This window comes from Tenrec ecaudatus, chromosome X, assembly GCF_050624435.1.
Source record: "Tenrec ecaudatus isolate mTenEca1 chromosome X, mTenEca1.hap1, whole genome shotgun sequence".
NCBI lineage: Eukaryota > Metazoa > Chordata > Mammalia > Afrosoricida > Tenrecidae > Tenrec > Tenrec ecaudatus.
Window position 1 is genome coordinate 72,237,137 of NC_134548.1, and position 22,523 is coordinate 72,259,659.

The 22,523-nt window shown below is 42.8% G+C and overlaps 1 protein-coding gene across 1 annotated transcript; it reads right to left on the reverse strand.

The window, feature by feature from the left end:
* Positions 1 to 2,739: 2,739 nt before the first annotated feature.
* Positions 2,740 to 7,666, reverse strand: LOC142434024 (zinc finger X-linked protein ZXDA-like). Its single transcript, XM_075538699.1, has one exon. The coding sequence runs from the start codon at positions 7,276 to 7,278 to the stop codon at positions 4,750 to 4,752; it is 2,529 nt and encodes an 842-aa protein (XP_075394814.1). The 5' UTR covers positions 7,279 to 7,666; the 3' UTR covers positions 2,740 to 4,749.
* Positions 7,667 to 22,523: the final 14,857 nt, after the last annotated feature.

Here is a 22,523-nt window from a genome sequence, read left to right on the forward strand (position 1 = left end):
TGGGCTGAGAGTGTAGGAAAGGGACAGTGAAATCCCTGCCTGGAGCAAATAAAATAAACAAACAAAGCGTTAAAAAATATTGTTACAAAACCATAGAAATCATTATTAAACAAAAATATGAAAATGTGGAGCTTTTGTTTCTTGACATATCCTCCACCTAGGTCCATATACTTCTGAAGGTTGTGTTTCCATCTCTCTAACTTCTCCCAAAGGATTCTATGCTCTTTGATGTACACACTTCAAAATGGCACTTTTGACAACCTTGAGGGACTCAAATTGTATTCCTTTGAAATGTTCTTTGAGTTTGGAACATGAAAAGAAGTATGCTAGGGAAAGATTACAGATGTAGGATGGGTAGGGTAAGGTTTTCCAACCAAATTTTCAGGACAGTTCTTGATACCCTTGAAGAATAAGCAGGTGATTTGTAGTGATGGATGAATAAAAAATCCTTAGCACAAGTTCCTGGTCCTTTTTTCAATTTCATAGTAAGTGCCCATGTCAACCTATTTCTTTCCAAAATGCATCAAAATTATCCCTTGAGCATCCCAATAGCAACTGCCAAAACCTTCTAAACTGACCTGCTTTAAAGTTAAATAGTCCAGCAGATATCCTAGGAATTCACTGTTTGCTTTGATAGGACCTATTTTTTTATTATCCTACTCAAACTTTGACAAGTATATTACCGACAGAACTTTCCTGCAGCCATCCATTGATCACAGAGACATGTTTAAATATATTTAAAATAAACTCATATACCCTGGAGCCCTAGGAATTATACTTTTTTACTTACTTCATATTTTAATGGGTTGAAGAGTGCTTAAGGGAAAAAAAAACAGTGTAAACATTAAAGACAAAATATGAGAGCATGTGAAAGAATTAAAGCAAGATAAAGTAAGCCACACTAATAGTATAATACATAATGTGTATAATTTAATGTATTCAGGCAGAACTATGATTTATTACATTCCAATGGATGCACTAAAGATATTTCCATACATTTTCCTGGAAATGTTTAAATATTTTACCTTCTGGTTCATGTTAATGACATGAAATATTTAGTCTACATGAAATCCTTAGAGTCATTTCTGATCTTCTTTATTCCTGATAGATGGCCTATATATTTAATACTCAGTCACCAAGTATATTTGTTTCCTCAATTTTGAAGCATCTTTTATATCCATCCCTTCCTACCACCCAGTTTTTATCACAATATCCAGGGTTATTACAAGACTATTATCACAATAGCCACCCCTGCCTTATCTAACCCATACTGCACAAATCCACTTTACTAAACTCATCTCAACTATACACTCATCATGAACTTCCCTTCTCAAATATCTCTTGTTAACTTAGCCCAGAAAAAATTCTATCTACTTTGATTGGTTTACAAAGCCTTTGAGAGTTTGGGCTCATTCTTAGTATCCACTTTTAATACCCATATGAATTCTGCTTTTGAGCTAAGTGTTTGAGTGGTCAATTCCATGTCTAATTCTTTCCCTGGCTGGAACCCAATAACCATGCATTAATGCCCAGTCTCTGCTCCTCCTCCTCCTCTTCTAAACCATTAACTCAGCGTCTGAAAACTTGTATGTTGTTACCATTTATTTTTCAAATGCTTAATATTTGAATTTCTATGTCCCTTTAAAAATTCAGATCTGGCATATATTTCACATTTTATGTTGGCACTGCCCAGTAATCATTAGACTGCTCAGGAGTTCAAACACACCCACCACTCTGTGGGAGAAAGATGAGACTATCAGTTCCTGTAAAGATTTACAAAGCCTCACATATAGATATGATAAAATCCCTATCTCACAAATGGGTAAAAATCCACTTAAAATGAGAATTTTGTTTTCAGATACAGTTTTCTGACAAAACCTTAGACAATTTGTATTCTAAACATCCAATACACATTTTGCTTAATTTTTAATTGCTAGTAAACTGTATGTTCAAAATAAGTATAAATATGAATTTTGTCTCAGTGTTATATTTGAATATCACAATCTTTTATGAGTTGTATCTAAAATAGGCTGTATTATTACAAAATTACCAACTGCATGTTTGCTAATCAAGGACTACTAAGGGGTTATGAATATACTGATTTAGAGAATTAATCATTACTTTATCTGGAATCAAGTAATTCTGATAAACACCCCATTATATTAAAACTTTGTCTTATTTTTCCTGCACATGGGCATAAAGCATTTAATTCACAGAGAAAAGGGACTCTCAGTCTACCAAATTTTGCTTCTATTACTCAAGGCTTTAGTTATTTTTTGTTCCTTTGCAGATGAGGTCACTATGAGTCCAGAACTAACTTGGTAGCACTTAACAACACCATATGAGATCCCTGTATTGCCATTACTGAAATATTTAACTTGGGAGAAACATGCCAAATAGTGGCCCCAGGGAGCCTATTTTCTTATAAGGTATCTGTATGGCAAAGAGACAAAATTAAATCATACTCTATTGTTTAAAAGAACAATGGAAAATTTATGCAACCACAAACAGTAACTATCATGCTTATAACCATACTTCTTCCTATAATTTAAGGCTCTTCTGACCATCATGATTAAAAAATTTATGTTGAAAAAGAAGTGACACAAATTAACTGAAAGAAATTGTGTGAGCCCACAGATAATTACAAAAATGTAAACATTAAGATAATTGAAATTTGTCCTTTAAAAATGCCAAAGAATAGATCAAAAGTATAGTTTATTATAGCTTTTAATGTGGAGGAAGTAGGTCTGAGTAACAGACTCTGAGTGACAGAATTTTAAAATATCTTTGTGATTACATATTTTAATTAATGGTTATAACTTGTATGTTTACCTCAGGTATCTGCCTTCCTTATTAGTAAGAAATGAAGAGTCACTTATTTAAGAGGACATACTAATGAAAACATATAAGAATGACATAAATGATAAAGACTCTTGACAAGATAGATTGACATAGTGGGTACAAGAATGGACTTAAATGTAAGAACAACTGTGAGGATGGTGCAGGACTGGCGGGGTTCTGTTGTATAAATCAGAACCAACTTGATGCACATAAAAACAACAACCACAGACAACATAATTCTGAAATCGGAATAAAATGTATACAGATTGTTGCAAAGTTTTGAAGGTTAGACACAATGAAATTTTAACCATGTGTATGCATTATAAACATACGTGTATTTTACACTGAATTAATACACACAATTAAAAAGAATAAAGGAAATACAGACACATTAATAGTGGCAAATATACAGTGTACTGTCAAAAGTGCTACAATAGTTATCCACAAATATCCACATGCAAACAGTATTGGGTTAGTATGTTTTAGAGAGATTAATGTTTGCTAGCTACATTGTATAAAATGCAGAAAACTGTTGTAAAAAAAACACTTCTCACTAAATAAAGCCTTACATAAAATATTCCTGTTATCATCGGGTTCAATTATAGACACAATGAATCAGAGTCCAAAAATATTTTATCACATACAATTTGATGTATTTTGACTTAAAAATGGGCCAAGATAATGGCTGAAAGATAATGACCCCAAAAGATATCTATTAATATTTTAAAGGGATACATGGCAAAGGATTAGTGTACACATACAAAGAAATTAGGAAATAGGATAAAGAACAAGTTGAATGGGTAGAAGGTAATCAAGATTGAGGAGAAAATGCTTATAAGTTGAGATAAATCATGAAACTCAGGGAGGTGGGAAGGGATAGGTGGCAATATCTCCTCCTTGTTGTGAACTATACACAGAATCACTAGTCAATAAGGGAAATACCCCTGAAATGTGAGCCGGCTAAATTTTAATACAATATACAATTTCTAGTTCAGATTTTGCCACCATTACATTACAGGACTGTGGAGGTCAAGCATAATTGTTTTGAAAGTGCTCCACAAACTGTAAAATCCCATATTCATGTAAGACATGTTCAAAATGCAAAGAAGACCTCTTAGTACAATGCTGGGAGAGGACAAGCAATGGACTCTAGAAGACATAGAAGGAAACAAAACTTTCATATGTTGGATTTCCAGACTACTCAATGGCCTGGTTTTCAACATAGCAAAAATGCTACTTAGTGACCTAATTAATGAACATGTAGGCAATGCTCACACGAGAATAGTGCAGAAGCGAAAAATTCAACTAAAGTACATAACTTATTTAAAGTCACTAACTCAACAACACAAAGACAATATCTCACTCGGAGTCTTGGTGATATTAAATACCTGGCACATTCCAAAATAAAACTACATACTCCCATTACAAAAAAGGAGGAAACAATATCTACAGGAAAGATAATGCATTTAGTATTTTTAAGTTTCTTCCTTTAAGCTCTTGTGTAAGCATCTAAAAATGTTGCCATTTTCAAAATTTCTATTATATTTCAAATTTAAATTAAATGTTACATTACTCATTAACTTTTTAAGTACATGCAACACAATTAGCATTATGAAACACAAATAATTTTTCAAATATACAAAATCATGGAATCAGAGAACCAATAAGGGCCTTAGAAACAATTGTCTTATGCGGAAGGAAATTAAGGCTCAGTTGGATCAAGTGACTCAGTGACGGTCATAAAACTCTTGGCAGTTCTACACTCAAGATCAGAAATTAAATCTCCAACTTGTAGTCCAGGGATCTAGTCTTTTGCAAACCAGTAAGAAATGACTGCATTTTAACATTTAGTCCAGAATATCCTCAACACGGAGTGTACTGGGAGTAAGCCATGGGATGATTTATAGCTCATACCAAAAATGAGCTTCCAGTCACCGTGATAAGATCTGTTTCTCCCTGAGAACCCTGGTTTCCTGCTGGACTGGAGAAACCAAATGGGGGTTCTTCCTCCCGTTCAAAGAAATCAGATTCAGGGTGTGCATTCCATTCCCCTTTGGCTGGTGTCAGTAGTTCTGAGACACTGTTCTCACAAAGGGTGCTTGAAGGAGTCAGAGCATCTGTGTCCACTGTTAACTTATTGCTGGGGGTCAGAGCTTGGGGCTCCTGACTAGGATTCTTGATAGCCAGAGAGCCCGGAGACCGCAATGGCCCTGTACTTACACTTGGAACATCGTCCATATCTAAGGCGTTCTGCTGAAAACCTGTGGCCGTTGTTCCAAAAAAGAGAGATGTATCCAGACTTTGAGGAAGGTCACAGGTGGCCATCAAGGTCCGAGGGTCCACAGCCTGCCCTAAGGAATTATTATTATTAGGAGGGAGGTTTCCTGCCAGGGTTGAACTCACAGATGACACATCAATTGTCAAAATTCCAGAGTTCACCAAAGCGGAGTCCAGCATTGCAGCAGAACTATTGCCAGGCACATCAGAGAAGAGAGACACTAGGTCTACCTCACTGAGATTGCTCTGTCCCTGGCTGGTAAGTTCACTGCTGGGTGTCAGAGAATTCGCAGCTTCTAGCTGAGCTAAGAGATCCTGGCCAAGGTTGTGCCTTTTGGCCATGTGGGTCTTCAAACTGTGCTTGGATGTGAAGAGTCTATTACAAGTGGAGACTGGGCAACGGCTTTTCCAAGTATCTACATCCTGCAGGTGCTTCTTGGAGTGAATGTAGAGACTACTGCGAGCAGAGAACCTGGCATGGCAGCCTTCCACGGGGCACACGAAAGGCTTTGTGCCCAAGTGGGTTATGCTATGACCTTTCAGATGCTCAGCCCTGGTGAAAGATTTCCCACAGCCTTCCACCGGGCAGGTGAACCTCCGGTCATCCTCGTGCTTCCTTTTGTGCCTTAAGAGTTTGGACATGCTGGTGAAGTTCCAGCCACAGCCATCAAAGTCACAAAGGAAAGGTCTCTCACCAGTGTGGCTCCGCAGGTGAATTTTCAGCCTACAGGCCTTGTCATACTGTTTGCTGCAGCCAGGAAAGGAGCAAGAAAAAAGTTCCTGTTCCCTGAAGTGGGCACGGTTATGGGAAAACAGGGCACTCACTGTGATAAATGTTTTCTTGCAACCAGAAAATGCGCACTGGTAGGGCCTCTCTGGCTCAAAGTGGCTGCGCTGGTGGACGCCGAGCTTGGCCTGCGTGGGGAAGCTCTCCTCACACACCTCACACTTAAATGAGTTCTCCTGCTCGTGGCCTTTCATATGTGCCTTGAGGTTGTACACAGTGGTGAAGCTCTTGCCACAGCCCTCGGCAGGGCAGTCGAAGGGCCTCAGTTTGTCATGCGACTGCAGGTGCCGCTTCAGCTTGTAAGAGGTGGTGAAGGTCCAGCCACAGCCAACCAGGGGGCACTTGAAGGGCCTCTGACCCTGGCTGCTGCTGTGTGTCAGCAGGTGCACCTTCAGCTGGTGCTTCTTGGCGAAAGTCTGCTCGCACTGCGCCTCAGGGCACATGAACAGCAACATGCTGGATTCCAGGTTCAGTGGTCCGTGGGGGCTGTCGGCCTGGGCAGTGCACTCTGCTCTCTCCTTGGGCACCTGAATAGGCACTGGCTCTGGCTGTTCGGCGAGTAAGAGGTCCGGAGGCAGCTCGGGGCAGTTGCCAGGCTGCGTGGCATGCAGCTCTCCTGGTTGTGGGACCAGACCTCCGGCCTGCAGGGTGGACACCACCCCAGACTCCCAGGTGGGCGGCGGGGGCGTGGCCAGGGTGAGGACCCCGTTCTCAAAGCACAACAGCAGGTCTTGGTTGTGGATCCTGACCGGGCCAGAGAAGGCCTGAGCAGGCACAGGGCTTGGGGCGGGGATCGGGATCGGGATCGGGATCGGGATCGGGATCTGGATCGGGATCGGGATCCGGGCCGGGGCCGGGGCCGGGGCCGGGGCCGGGGCCGGGGCCGGGGCCGGGGCCGGGGCCGGGGCCGGGGCCGGGGCCGGGCCAGCGGTTAGGCAGCAGGGGCCCAGTTCAGGGCGGCCCGCGGGGCTCGCTCGGCGTTCACGGCCCTGGACTCTCAGGCCTGGAGCGGCCTCCTCCCTGCACACCGGCCCAGCAGTCTGGCTTGCGCCCGCGCTCTCCATGTCGCCACCCACCGGGTCTAGCAGCACCAGGAAGAAGTCGTCGCCACCGCCAGCAGGGTTGGGCCTTGGCGCCAGCGGGTTCTGGCTGGGGCTGGAGCCCTGGGAGTCCGCGCGGGCCTGCTTGCGCTGCCGCCCAGGCCCGCCATCTTGGGGGCCCCGGAGCGGTAGGAGGCGGCGCGCGGGGGCCCGGCCAGCAGGCGGATCGGGCCCTCGGTGCACCCGACCCCGCGCGAGGCCGCCGCCGCCGCCGCCGCGGCCACCGCCGCCAAACACTGTGCCGCGAGCCGGGAACAACCTGGGGACTTCCATCTCCAAGTTCCTGAAGCTCTGCGGGAATCAGAGCCCGCCGCGGAGGAGGCGCGGCCCCGCCCCCTACCGCGGGCCCGAACACGTTTCTGAAGGGAAAAAAATGTGCAATGCGCAGAAACTGGCCCTATCAGATATTAAAACGTATTTAACGCTATAGTCATTTAAATATTCTGGTACTGGCACGAGACAAAACGAGTCTCTGAATAGAAAGCCCAGAGGCAGAGCCCGGTATGCATCAATAATTCGCGCAATTAATTTTAGTAGGTAGTCAAGGGGTTAATTGGGAAATGACAGCAAATGGGCTAGCTATCTGTTAAAAGCAACTTACATTTATGCCTCAGTGTTTCTCCCATAAATACACATACTCACAGCTTATTCTAAAGGATCTTGGTGGTGCAGTGGTTAAAGAGATGGACTGTTAGCCTAAAGGAACCCTCCACTGGAGGAAAAAAAAAAAAAAGGCCTGTTTCAGCAAAGATTTACGACCTTGAAAACAAGGGGCGGTTCTACCCTGTTGTGATAGGTCACATTCCTACTGTATAACTGCTTACAAACAAATTAATTACACTCAATAAGTACGTCTATCCTCCGGGCACATCAGATTCCATTTGACAGAAGTGGGCTTCATAGTTTTTGTTTGTCTGTTTGTTTTTCAGCTTGAGTAGCCCCTTTTAGTGCTAGGCATAGTGCCTAGTGGCTCTTTTGATATGCCAGGAGTTGCTGAATTGATGGATAGATGACAGAATGTTACCGAGAGAACAAATTGTGCTACCATTTCTACAGAAAAAGGAGCCCCCCCCCCCACCCTGCCCCAAGTTCAACAGCCAGGACTGTCCTCAACAGGACAATAGTGGATATTTGTAATGATTAGAACGAGTAAGAGATGAGACCAGAGCACATCAGCACCTTTCAGCCTAGACGTGCAACGCTAGGCGAGTAAACAGCTTACACGGAAATCTGGAAAACCCTAACCCATGTTCTCCCTGTATAGTACACGACCAAAACCAACCGCTGGCCCTTCCATCTTCAGTTACACCCGTAGTAAATTGCATGTCCAATCTCACAGCATAATGAGCACATTCTTCCTCGGCGTACTCTAAATTATCCAGAGGGTGCTGGTCTTTGGACAGGATGCACCAGTCAAAACCCTGAGACATTGATTGCAATAACATCTCCCAAGATAACTGCACGACCTTTCCCAATGTCCCTGGGATGCCTTTCTCTCAAGTTACGGTATATGGTCCAATCTCACAATAGTTGTCGTAGTCTAACAATCATATTAATTTTTATGAAAATCCTCAATCACTCAGCTGGAAATTGTCCGCCATCACTCAGTTGGAAATTGATTCAAATATAGGGGGGCATGTCTAGAAAGAGGAAGGCTTAGGGTGCTGACGGTATGATGGGTAATATCTCTGGGTAGTACAAAATGTTAATGCTTTTGCCTGCTAACCTAAAGCTTGCAGGTTTGAGTCCATCAAGAGATGCCCAGAAAGAATGACTGTAATCTATTTCAAACAAACAAACCAAAAGAGCCAGTCACTGAAAACCCTATACAGTTCTACTCTGACCCCAAATAACTTCTGCCTTGTTTATTTGTTTTGGGGTTGTAGTTTAATTGATCCATGCTTTCCCTGGTTAAATTATCATTGACACTTGCGTATTGATTAGAGTAGTGACACTATGCAGGTAGGGGGAAGGTGTGGGGGAGGGGGAGAAACAGGGAACTGGTCAAAATGATAGATATATAATCCCCACCCCCACCCTAAGGGGGACGAATAACAGAAATGTGGGTGAAGGGAGACAGCAGACGGTGTAAGACAGGGGTCCTCAATCTACAGCCTGCGGGCCACATGCGGCCCACCGAGGACATTATCTGCCCTGCCAGGTGTTTTCGCTGCAGTTGCCTCCTGCTTAGCAGCTGACTTATCCCTGCCTGCAGTGTGCATGTGTGGAATGTGCGCCTCCTTCTCTCAGTCTCCTGAATCCTCCTCTCAGTCTTGGGTGTGATTGGATGAGTCACGAGCTTGCCTGTGTAGAGCCTGCTGCTGCCTGAGGACCGAGGTAAGAACAAGTTAGGATTTTTGTTGTTGTTGTTGGAAGTTAGGAGGTCTATTATTTGGCGGTTGAGGGGCCCCTTTTTTTCCTGAAGTTAGGAGGTCTTTTTTTTAAGTTGGTTAGTTGCTTGGGTGTGGTTTCTAGGGGGGTTTGCATCATAGTGATAACGCAAATAGTCAGCACTAAGTGCTAATGCAAGTTGTCAGTGCTCAGTGGTCATGATAATTGTAAATGCTCAGTGTTAATGCCAATGATTAGCGTTCAGTATTAATGCAAATTGTCAGCCTTCAGTGTTATCACAGATGGTCAGCGGTCAGTGTTAATGCAAATGGTCAGTACTCAGTGTTATCACATGGGAGCGCATGGGAACTTAACCCAGCTGTGCAGACAGCCGAGGAGTGGGAAACCCAATTTAATTGACAGTACGTGCATGTATATTCTGATTGCTATTCAGTTGCGTATGCCACTGTGTGCTGTGTGAGCCCCGGTTCACACTATTGTGATCTCTGAGCAGTGCAAGCTCAGCGATATGCTTGTATGGCTGAACTCGCATTAGATATGGACGAAAAAGGGCAGGCGTGCCTTCTTTTTTCCTGCAGTGGAATCTTATTAGTTGGGTCTTCTCACCCATGCGATCAGATCCCTGTGCGAGTTCACAGATCGCAGTGCGGTTCGCACAGGGTAGTGTGAACTGGAAAAGTGTTGGAGGAACTGGTTCTGTAATTGTGCCGGTTCCCGCACTGCACCTGTGTGAGCCTGGGGTAAAAGCGGAGTTCCACCAATATGGGCACTGGTGAGGCTGAAATGATGTGGACTGGCAAGGCTGCATCGATGGTCACGGATCAGACTGCATTAATGGGCAGTGTGGTCTATATGTCTCTGTGTGGGCAAAGTTATTGCTGGTATATAGTTTTTTTAGCGCTGTATGAATATATTGGTATTTTACTACTAGCAATTTGGAATCCCTAGGAAACAATGATATCAAGAAAGAGAAAAATTGACATGGAGTGTAGGATATTCAAAGAACAGTGGAGTAATGATTACCTTTTCATGCAGTACCGGAAAGTCTGTGTTTTTGATATGCCAGAATATAATGTCTGTGTTAAAGAATACAATTTGCGTCGACACAATGAAACTCAGCATAAAGATAAATATGATTGGTCGGAGAAGTGAGAAAAGATAAAATATTAAAACTGAAAAATATTTTGACAACTCAGCAAAATACTTTTGTGAAGCAGGAGCAGCTAAATATTTCATCCCTGCGAGCAAGTTTTCAAGTTGCCAAGCTAATAATGTGCACTGGCAGACCATTCGTGGAGGGAGAATTTGTTAGCAAATGCCTTCTTTCTGTTGCCAAAGAGATGTGTCCAGAGAAGGCCGATTTATTTAGTACAGTGAGTCTTTCAGGACCTACAATTGCACGAGGGATTGAAGAAATGAGAGACAATTTGCATCAGCATTTGCAAAACTCAACAACAACAACAACAAACGTTTCTACTTTTCCTTGGCACTTGACAAAATAATGACGTTCATGATTCTGCACAACTTCTAATTTTTATTCGTGGGACAAACGACTGTGTCGAAGTCACAGAAGAGCTTGCCGCACTGCAAAGCATCAAAGGAACAACCACAGGAGAGGATATCTATGAAAAGATTTGCCAAACTGAATGGTCTGGAGTAGGACTGGGCTAAACTAGCTGGTGTGACAACTGATGGTGCTCCTAGCATGGTGGGGTCTAAGAATGGAGTAATTGCTCGCATTAATGAAGAGATGGACAAACATAACCATTCTCATCCAATAGCCATACACTGCCTCATCCACCAACAAACGCTGTGTAGTAAATCATTGAAGTGGGACTCTGTTATGAAAATTGTGGTATCTTGTGTTAACTTCATTAGAGCTAATGCACTAAACCACAGACAATTTCAGGAATTTCTGTCTGAGCTAAATGTTGCCTATGAAGATGTTCTGTACTACACAGAAGTCCATTGACTGAGTCGAGGGAGGGTTTTGAAACATTTCTAGGACTTACTTCCACAGATTACACCTTCTCTGCTTTCAAAAAGCAAAGAAGTACCGGAGCGCAACAATGCAGAATGGAAACAGCACCTTGCCTTTCTGACAGACGTAACCGAGCTACTCAACAGTTTCAATGTGCAACTTCAAGGAGAGGGGAAGCTCATCTGTGATATGCAATCACATGAGAAAGCATTTGAAGTCAAATTCGGCTCCTCATGAAACAAGTGAAGGGGGAACATTGCTGCCATCTCCCCACAACTCAAAATCTGTCAGCGAAAAAGCCATTGGTTGCATTCCCAAACAAAACATGCGTGGATTCACTGGAAAAGTTGCAAAAGGAGTTCCAATTTCGATTTAAAGAGCTTCATCTCCATGAACAGGACATACAGCTTTTCCGTAACCCATTTTCTATTTTGATTGAAAATGTGGATACAGTTTACCAAATGGAACTGGCTGAACTGCAGAATTGTGACTCTGCAGGACGCATTCAAGTCAAGCAAACGTCCTAATTTCTATGCATCTCTCCCCTCTGAGACATATCCTAATCTCAGGAACCGTGCACACAAAATGGCAACCATCTTTGGCAGCCCTTATGTCTGCGAACAGACTTTTTCCAGAATGAAACATCTGAAATCTCCAAACAGATCTAGACTAACTGATGCACACTTGCCTCGCTTGTTAGGACTAGCAGTAACAAATATGGAACCGGACATTGATCATCTCATTAGCAAAAAACAGGCCCATCGTTCCCATTGAAATACTGGTAAGTTTGTTGATTTAACTTTACTTGTTCTTCATTTTAAATATTGTATTTGTTCCCATTTTGATTTTTTTTAATTTCAAAATAAGGTATGTGCAGTGTGCATAGGAATTTGTTCATAGTTTTTTTGTTTTGTTTTTTTTTGAACTATAGTCAGGCCTGCCAGCGGTCTGAGGGACAGTGAACTGGCCCCCTGTTTAAAAAGTTTGAGGAACCCTGCTCCATATTCCCTTTGAGGATCTTTTCAGATTCTCCATATATAAAATCATATCATCTGCAAATAGTGATAGTTTTAGATCTTCCTTCCCCAAATAAATACCTTTGATGGTTTTTCTTTGCCTTATGTTGTTGGTTATGATCTCCAGTATGATGTGAAATAAAAGTGGGGAGAAGGGGCATCCTTGTCTGGTCCTCTTTTTCAGTGAGATTATTTTCACCTTTTCTCCCTAAACCACACGTTGGCTATTGGCTTTTCATATACAGCTTATATTATATTGAGGAATTTTCCTTGCATTCCTATCTTCTTGAGTGTCCTAAACGGGAAAGGATGTTGGATGTTGTAAAATGCGTTTTCCACATCTGTCAATATTATCACGTGGTTCTTATAATTTTTCATGTCAATGTGGCAAATAATACTAATGGTCTTTAGCACGGTATCCCTGGTATGAATCCCACTTGGTCGTGGTGAATTATTTGTTTTATATATTTTGTTTTCTTTCAGACAGTATTTTATTAAGACTTTTTACACCGATGTTCATTAGAGATATTGGTCTGTAGCTCTTAATTTTTGTGGGATCCTTTCCCGCGTTAGGTATCAGAGTTATACTAGCTTCATAGAAAGAGCTCAGGCGTTTGCCATCTGTTTCTATGTTCTGGAAGAGTTTGTGTAGCATTGGTGTCAGTTCTTCCATGAATGGTTGGTACAATTCTTCTGTGGCGTGATCTGGACTGGGGGATATTTTTGTTGGTAATCCCTTGGTAACTTTGTCGATTTCTTTTATTGTTAAAGGTCTGCTGAAATTCTTGATGTCCATCTGGGATAGTCTAGGGAAGGATTGTTTTTCCAAGACTTTGTCCATGTCTTCCCAGTTGTTGAACTCATTGGAGTACAGGCCTTTGTAGTAATGTGTAACTATCCTTTTGGTTTCATTAGGGTCCGTTGTAATGTCCCCTCTTTCATACCTCATCCTTGCTATTGAAATTTATTCCTTCCTTTCTTTGGTTAGGTTTGCCAGAGGTCTGGTGATTTTGTTAATCCTTTCAAAGAACCAACTTTTAGCACCATTTTTCCAGTGTTTTCTTTTTTTCTCTCCCATGTATCTCAGCCCTGATTTGTATTATTACTTTTCTTTTGACATTAGTAGAATTGTCCTGTTGACTCTGCTGTAATGTCTGTAAGTTTTGTGCCAGCATGTTATGTTTCTTTTCTTTTTTCATGTGTGCATGTATTGCTATCAAGCTTCCTGTCATAACTGCCTTTGATGTGTACCAAAGATTTTTGTATGTCGCATTCTCATTCTTGTTGGTTTCTAGAAACTTCCTAATTTCATCTCTGATCTGGCCCAGTACCCACTCCTTTGGCAAAAGACATTTATTCATCCTCCAGCCATTTGCCCTTGATTTCTCACCATCCTTTTGTTGATTTCCAGTCTATGGAATCATGGTTGGAGTGGAAAGTCAGTATGACCTCGATCTGCTTCAGTTACACAGATTCTACTTCTGCCCCAGCATGTGGTCTATCTTCAAGTATGTGCCATGCAGGCTTGAGAAGAATGTTAATTATTATTCTTATATATTTTTTTGCATTTTGGTGGAGAGTTCTGAAAATATCTATCGGGTCAAGTTGTCTAATTACAATGTTTAGATATGTAGTCTTCTTGCTAAGTTTCCTTCTCTGTAATATATCTTTCTTGAAGAGTGGTGTATTAAAGTCACCTACTATAATTGTTGAGCCTGTGATTTCTTTTTTTATCTTTTGGAGATTTTGAATGGCGAATTGCATGGGTCTCTCACTGGGTGCTTATGTGTTTCTTATGCTCACCAATTCTTGGTCTACTGTCCCCTTGTGCATTAGATAGTGCCCCTCCTTATCTCTTGTTATGGCATGCCCCTTGAAAACAATTTTGTCTGAGATTAGGATTGTAACCCCTGCTTTTTTTGAATTGCCATTTGCTAGTTATATTTTTCTTTAGTCTAGTTTCTTGATTCTCAGCCCATTTTTGTCTGTATTATTGAAATATGTTTTCTGTAGGCAGCAGATCGGTGGGTTCTGTTTTCTAAGCCAGTCTGATATCCTCTGTGTTTTAATGCCTCAGTTTAGTCCATTAATATTCAGGGTCTTTACTTCCCTCTGTGAACTCTATAATGTCGTCTTGTACCTTTGTGTTGGGTGTTTTCTTACCTCCCTTTCTTATTAGTGGGTTGTGCATGTGCATTCATTCTTGCCTTCTTTTCACCGTTGAGCCAATGCTATCTTGAGGACTGTATCCTCTTTGTTGAACTCTGGGTCGAGTTGTTCTATGTGGGGCGCTATTAGTTATCTTTCGTGAGTGTTATTCATCTGCCCATACTAGGTCATCAATGATTTTTTGTAGGACTGAGTTTCTTCTAATGTGCTTTTTGAGTTTTTCTTTGTTCAGAAAGACTCTTCTCCATCTATTTTGATAGGCAATTTAGCTGGATAGAGTATTGTTGGTTTTGTGTTATTTTCCTTCAATTTCAGCATAAATTTCTCCACTCTCTCTTATTCCTAGTGTCTGCTGATAGGTCTGAGCATATTCTTTCTTGGGTGCTTTTATAAGTGACTGTTTTTCCCCTCTCACTGCTCTCATGATTTTCTCCATTTGCTCAAAGTTGGCTAGTTTAACTACTATGTGCCTTGGCGACTTCTTCCTGGGATTCAGTCTAGTTGGTGTCCTCGGTTTCCTGAAGGGTTGCCTGATTCTCATTCATTAAGCTGGGGAAGTTTTCTTCCAAGAATTCTCTCGCTATTTTTGCAGTTGCCTTCTTGGTTGTGTCTTGTTCTGGTAGTCCAATTACTCGTATGCTGTTCCTCATCATGGCACCAGACATTGTTCTTAGGTTTCCTTCAGCTTCTTTGATTAACTTGTTTGATTGTCTTTCCTATTTGTTGAAATCTGCCTGGTTGTCCTCAAGATCACTGGTACGGTGCTCTGCTTTTTCTAGTTTGTTAGTGATGTCTGTTAAGTTGTTGTTTGCTTTTGTTAACTAGCCGTTATCTCGTGGATTTCACTTTGCTGCGCATCCCTTAACTCTTGTATTTCTCTGGTCCGTGGCCTCTATGTCCTCTTTTATGTCATCCTTTTTCTGTATTGCTTCCCTCATGTTCGGTAGGACTCTAAGCAGCATTCTGAACATTTCTTTCTGTGGTAGATCAATATCTGCTTCTTCTATGCACATCATTAGGTTCATGACTTCTTCTGACATTGCCTTTTGTTTTTCCTGTTTGTTTGTTTTTTCATTGAGCTTGTTGGGTGTGATTGCTATTTGTGTGTCATTATAGAAGAGCCCAGCACTATTTTCCAGAGAGTCAAAGAGCACTGGATTCTCTCTTTGGGAGACTGTAAGAATGCTTCTTCAAACTGCCTGCAGCCAACTAAACTGAGGGATTGGAATACTGCACAATCATCCTGTGGTTTCACTCACTAATCAGGAAATATTCTATTTTATGGAGGTCAATTTCAATGGCCCTCTCAGGGTACTCTGGTCAGACAGTTGTGGGCCCATGAGGATGGTGCTGTGCTGAATGATCTCCCAGGAAGCTGTGGTGATGTGTCCTACAGCAGCTTGGGGTGCCTGAGAGGGTGTGGGGGTTGCCAACTGCAACGGGAGTGCCGTGGAGGGCATGTGTGTGTGCACACTTTGGTGTAGAGCATTGCGGATGGTGGGCAGAATTGCCCTAGTTGGCAAGATTGCCGTTGGAGTGGGCCACAGGTCCTGCAGCAGCATGAAGCTGGCGGGGCAACATTAGGCCATGTGAAGCATGGCAGAAGGTAGGGGTAAGTTCCTTCAGCCACGTGTAGGGTTATGGAGTATGAGCAGGGGATCCCCCAGGCACGTGGAACACCATGGAAGGTAGGCACAGGTTCCCCCAGGTGAGTGGAGTACCTCAAAGGGTGGGCAGGAGTTCCCTCGGCCGCTTAAGGGGCCTTTCAGGGCAGGTGGGAGTTCCACCAGCCTCTAAGTCAGAAGCAGTTCTGTCAGCCATGTGGAGGGCTGCAGGATTTCCCCCAGCCATTTTGGGGGTGACAGAAATTCCCCAGCTGCTTGAAGGGCTCTGGGGGAGGTGGACGGGAGTTCCCCCATCTGGGTGGTGGGCAGGCAGATTTGCCCTACGTGGAGGGGCATACCCAGGAGTTTGGCAGTGGCATATGAAAGAAAGAGAGGGATAAAAAGCAACATGAAAAAAACTGAACCAGTCGCAACTGTGGTGGGAAAGAGAAGAAGAGGAAAAAGTAAAGAAATAGATGAGACCCAACTGACTGGCAGTGGTGCTGGAGTGGTTTAAATCATGCCTAAAGGTGACAGCACCAATGGCTGTGTTGGAGTAAAGCCTTTGGGCTGGCCAAAGTAGCCCAGCTCTAGCTCCAGCTGGGGCGGGGCTAAAGCTAAGCTACAGCCGACCTCCACAGTGGTAAGCCAAAAGCCCACAGCTCTTCGAAACCTAGTAGATCTGAGTCTACTTAACTTTATGATGCTCATCCTATGACTCTGAAGAGTGGATTTTCCCTCTCAGTGGCTCTCCTGCACTGATTTCCATGGAGTCCCTCTGGTGTATGTTACTTGATCTCCATCTTGCCAGAACTCAAGTGTGAGTCTTAGAGGGGATTCACATGTTTTGATTTTACTTCCCCTTGAACAGAGGACTCCTAGTCAGGCTTCAAACTCCCACAGTACTTCAGATGTTCCCTTTAGTTTTGTTTCTCCTGACACCTTCTGATGTGACTGAGAAGTATCTGTCTGCCTGTCTCTTTACAACCTATATTGGTTTCTTAATTGATTGAGCTCTGTTCACATTGAGCTAAGGGGTTGGTGCCAGGGGAAATTTTTCCCATAATATTCCTGACAAAGGCAGATCCTTCCCTATCAGATTAATACCTATCATATTAACGCAAGAAATACTAAATTGAGATACCAAATATATAGTGGTTCTGGGTCCCCTTTAATTGGATGTCCAGTAAGTCAGGGGTACCAAATGATTCTGATTTTCACAGTCTTGGGGTATCAATCCTTTTATTTCTCTCTCATCAGGTAAGTTCAGTCCTAAGCCCAAGGGCCACAGGAAATTTTTATATAGGGAACAGTTCAGTCAGTTGGCGATCCACATTGAGGCCTTCTGATATGGCCCTTGGGGAATGCCATATTCCCTCTTAGTCCTGTGTCTAAGGTCATCATAGTGCTCTTAGTCCATGGCAGGGTTCACTGAGGGTTGGGTAGAAACATATTCAAAGTGTCTACCCAAGAATATAGAACCAGGTTTATTCTTCTCTTAGATTAACCACACTTATTGTTTAGTATCCCTTTCCTGTGTGAGGTTGCTACTCTCCATTTACCCACCATGCCCATCAGCAGAAATATGTGTCTCCTGTGAAATGTAGATTCTCCCCTCCTCTGGTGTTAACTCGATTGTCTACTAAAGTTCTCACATTCCTGTGGATGGCCCGTTAATTTGTCACGTTCTTATCTCAATATTTTATGACATCAAGTGGACGGTCTTCCTTTTCCCTCCTCCTGAAGGAGTGACCCAGCTAATGTGAGGTCTCCTCTTTCGTGGTGATTCTTATGAAGTGCATATAAGGGAAGCAATGTATGGTTTTTCTCCTTGTCTCACTGGACTCATACAATATTTATCCATCAAGACATTTTAGGGTTGTATAATATTCCATTGTGTGTAGGTAATAGTTTGCTTATCCATTCTTCCACTGTTAGGCATTTGAACAGCTTCTAGTTCCTTGCTATTCTGAACTATAAGCATAGGAGAGCATACATCACCTCGGGTGTGTCTCTTATTTGGGGGGATATATGCCTACTAGCGGTATTGCTGGATCTTATGGAATTTCAACTTTCACTTCATTTACTTATCACCATCACATTTTCCATAGTGGTTGTATGTGTTTATGAGTTCACAAATAGTGCATAAGAGTTCCATTTCCCCTACATTTTCTCCAACATTTGTTGTTTTTACCTTTTTAGTTGGGCTAGCATTGTGGGTATAAGGTTGTATCTCATTATAGTTTCAATTTTCATCTCCAGAATGGTTAACAATCATGAGCAGTTTTTCATTTGTGTGTGTGTGTGTGTGTGTTTTAACCATTTGTGCTTCCTTTTTTGTGGATTGTCTCTTCATGTCTTTTTCCCATTTGTTAATTGGGTTGTTTGTATTTTCCTATTGAGCTGTTATAAGGTTCTGTAGATTCTGGTAATTAGTCCCTTGTCAGATATGTCATTGGTTAAAAAAAAAGTCCATCTGTGGGCTCTCATTTAACTCTCTTGATGTAGTCTTTTGATGTGCATAAATGATATAATTTCATCATGTCCTGGACATTTATTTTGTATTCTGCGGTGTTCTCTTTCTTTATTATACTTGGTAGTCTATGTATGTACAGCAATAAGACCCTTAAGTTTCTTCCATTTTTCAAATTGATGATTCTGATAGCTCTGGAGTTTACATTTAGGGCTTTAATCAACCTTGAGTTCATTTTTGTGCATGGGTAGAGTTATAGATCTTGTTTCATTCTTCTGCATTTGGAAATCCAGTTTCTCCAACACCATTTTTTGAAGAGGCTGTCTTCATCCCACGGGATATTTCTAGGTCCTTTGCCAAAGATTAGCTTCCTGTACGTTGATGCATTTATGTCTGGGTTTTCTGTTCTGATCCATTCGTCTATATATTTCTCATTGTACCACCACCACCCTGTTTCGACTACTGTGACTATGTAGTATGTTTTAGGTCCAGTACCACAAGGTTCTTCTTTTTAAGAAGTTCATTGTTTATCCGGAGTTTTTGCCTACCTATATGAAATGGGCGATTCCTTTTTCTATTTCTTTAAAAAATGTATTTGGGATTTGGATTGGTGTTGTGTTGTAGCTATAGAATGTTTTAGGTAGTATTTTTTTTTAGTTTGTTAAAGCATACTTTGTTGCCTAGTATGTAGTCTATTCTTAAGCACATAACATGTGTGGTAGAGAAGAAAGTGTATTGTTGTTTTGTTGGATGGAGTATTCAGTATATGTCTACCAGTTCAATATTGTTTTTTTTGTTTTTTTTTTAAATTTTTTTATTTTCACAATTTATTGGGGCAGATACAATTCTTTTCACAGTTCATACATATACATACATCAATTGTATAAAGCACATCTGTACAGTCTTTGCCCTAATCATTTTTTTCTCTTTTCTTCTTTTACATTTTATTAGGGACTCAAACAACTCTTACCACAATCCATACATATACATACATCAATTGTATAAAGCACATCCATACATTCCCTGCCCCAATCATTCTCAAGGCATTTGCTCTCCACTTAAGCCCCTTGCATCAGGTCCTCTTTTCCCCCCCCCTTACCTCCCCTTTCCCCCCTACCTCATATGCCCTTGGTAATTTATACATCGTTATTTTGTCATATCTTGCCCTATCCGGAGTCTCCCTTCCCCCCTTCTCTGCTGTCCCTCTCCCAGGGAAGAGGTCACATGTGGATCCTTGTAATCAGTTCCCCCTTTCCAACTCACTCACCCTCCACTCTCCGAGCATCGTCCCTCACACCCTTGGTCCTGAAGGTATCATCCACCCTGGATTCCCTGTACCTCCAACCCTCATATGTACCAGTGTACACCCTCTGTCCTATCCAGCCCTGAAAGGTAGAATTCGGATCATGGTATTTGGGGGGAGGAAGCATCCAGGATCTGGGGGAAAGCTGTGTTCTTCATCGATACTACCTCACACCCTAATTAACCCATCTCCTCTCCTAAACCCCTCTATGAGGGGATCTCCATTGGCCGACACTTGGGCCTTGGGTCTCCACTCTGCACTTCCCCCTTCATTTAATATAATATATATATACACATGCATATATACATATACACATATATACACATACATACACACACTTATATCTTTTTTTTTTTGCATGATGCCTTATATCTGGCCCCTTGGGCACCTCGTGATCGCACTGGCCGGTGTGCTTCATCCATGTGGGCTTATTTGCTTCTGAGCGAGATGGCCGCTTGTTCACCTTCAAGCCTTTAAGATCCCAGACCCTATCTCTTTTGATAGCCGGGCACCATCAGCTTTCTTCACCACATTTGCTTGTGCACCCATTTGTCTTCAGCGATCCTATCATGGAGGTGTGCAGTCAATGATATGATTTTTTGTTCTTTGATGCCTGGTAACTGATCCCTTTGGGACCACTCGATCACACAGGCTGGTGTGTTCTTCCATGTGGACTTTGTTGCTTCTGAGCTAGATGGCCGCTTGTTTATCTTCAAGCCTTTAAGGCCCCAGTCACTATCTCTTTTGATAGCCGGGCACCATCAGCTTTCTTCACCACATTTACTTGTTCACCCACTTTGGCTCCAGCTGTTGTGTCGGGAGAGTGAGCATCATAGAGTTCCAATTAAATAAAAGAAGGTATTCATGCATTGAGGGAGTGTTTGAGTAGAGGCCCAAGGTCCTTCCGCCACTTTAATACTTGACCTATAAATATAGACACATAGATCTATTTCCCCAATCTCCTATATATATTTGCATGTACATGTCTTTGTCTAGACCTCCATGAATGCCCTTTGACTCCTAGCTCTTTCCTCCATCTCCCTTGACCTTCCTCCTGCCCTACTACCATGCTTCATCGCCACCTGGGCTAGAGTATACCTCTTCTCTAAGCATCCTTACCCTTGATCATTTCCCACCAGGCCTGCCACTCCCCATTCTCTACCATTTGGGGTCCCATGTTTTTCCCTTGTCCCTGGGTTTGTTAACACCACTTCCTTACCCCCCCCCCTACCCCCCCACCCCAAGTCCCCCCGGAACTGTCGGTCCCGTTGTTTTTCATCCAGATAGTTCATCCAGCCTGTCCTATTCAGACAGACCTGTGGAGTCACTAACATGCACGAAAACTAGACAGAGGAACACAAAGCAACAGTATACAGCCAGACAACAAAACAACCAAAACAAACCACTGAAAAAGAACAGAACAAAACAGTTCACAAGAGAAAAGCTTGTATTTAGTTCAGGGATCGTTTGCTGGCCCTTAGGAGCGTTTTCCAGTTCAGTCTGTTGGGGCTCCACGCCCTGGCCCCAAAGTCCCTGGGGACCTTGCCACTCCATTCCCTTGCTGTTCCGCTGCACTCCCCCAGTGATTTGCCTCGGTGTGGTGGGATCAGTTCAGGTGCAATTCCCACACTGTGTCTCCGGTGCTGTCCACTGTATCGCCCTTAGTCACTGAGGGGCATCATGTCTCATAGTAGGGCCAGCCATGTTGTTCTCTCTGTGGACTGGCTGCTCTACTCAGGAACATCATCATCACGGCCTGGTGGGCCAGGCTGTGCTCCACTCTCTCCTCCTGCCCCTTCATCTGCTCCTGTGTGCTCTGATCAAATATGTCCATCTCCCATAGCTGCAGAGTCAATGTCGTCCTTTGGAACAAATTCTTTTCGGGGGACGGGCAGGAATCCACTTAATTTATGGTGCTGGGTCCAGCCTCCCAAACCTCTCCACCGGTTCCCTCCTCCACGCCGGGATATTGCATTCACACCTTGCGACACTGGGTTGAAGTCTGGTCCCACTTTCCCTGTGGAGATATAAACCATACCCTCCCCTTGGGTGGATTAATGCCCCATTTCTGTCATGCTGATTGTACTTACCTCAGGGGACTCATGTTGTACCTGTCCCTTTGAGTCTGGCTTACCTCGCTTAACATAATTCCTTCCAGCTCTTCCCATGAAATAACGTGTTTCATGTGCTCATCGGTGCTTTTTAGTGCTGCATAATACTCCATTGTGTGTATGTGCCAAAGTTTGCTAATCTACTCGTCTATCGATGGAAACTTAGGCTGTTTCCAAGTCTTTGCTATTGTGAATTGTGCCGCAATAAACATTGGAGCGCATATGACTGGTCGTGTTTTATTTGCTGCTTCAGCCGGGTATATGCCCAGTAGAGGGATGGCTGGGTCGTAAGGTAGATCAATTTCCATTTTCTTTAGGTATCGCCAGATTGCTTTCCACAGTGTCTGTACAAATCTGCACGACCACCAGCAGTGGAGGAGGGTTCCTACTTCACCACAGCTCCTCCAACACTTGTTGCTCTCTGATTTACTGATCTGGGCTAGCCTCAGGGGTGTTAGGTGGTATCTCATGGTTGTTTTGATTTGCATTTCTCTTATGGCAAGGGACTT

What these genes read in the sequence shown, in the direction of transcription:
- LOC142434024 (XM_075538699.1), bottom strand. Translation starts at nt 7,278, where the DNA reads ATGGAAGTCCCCAGGTTGTTCCCGGCTCGCGGCACAGTGTTTGGCGGC.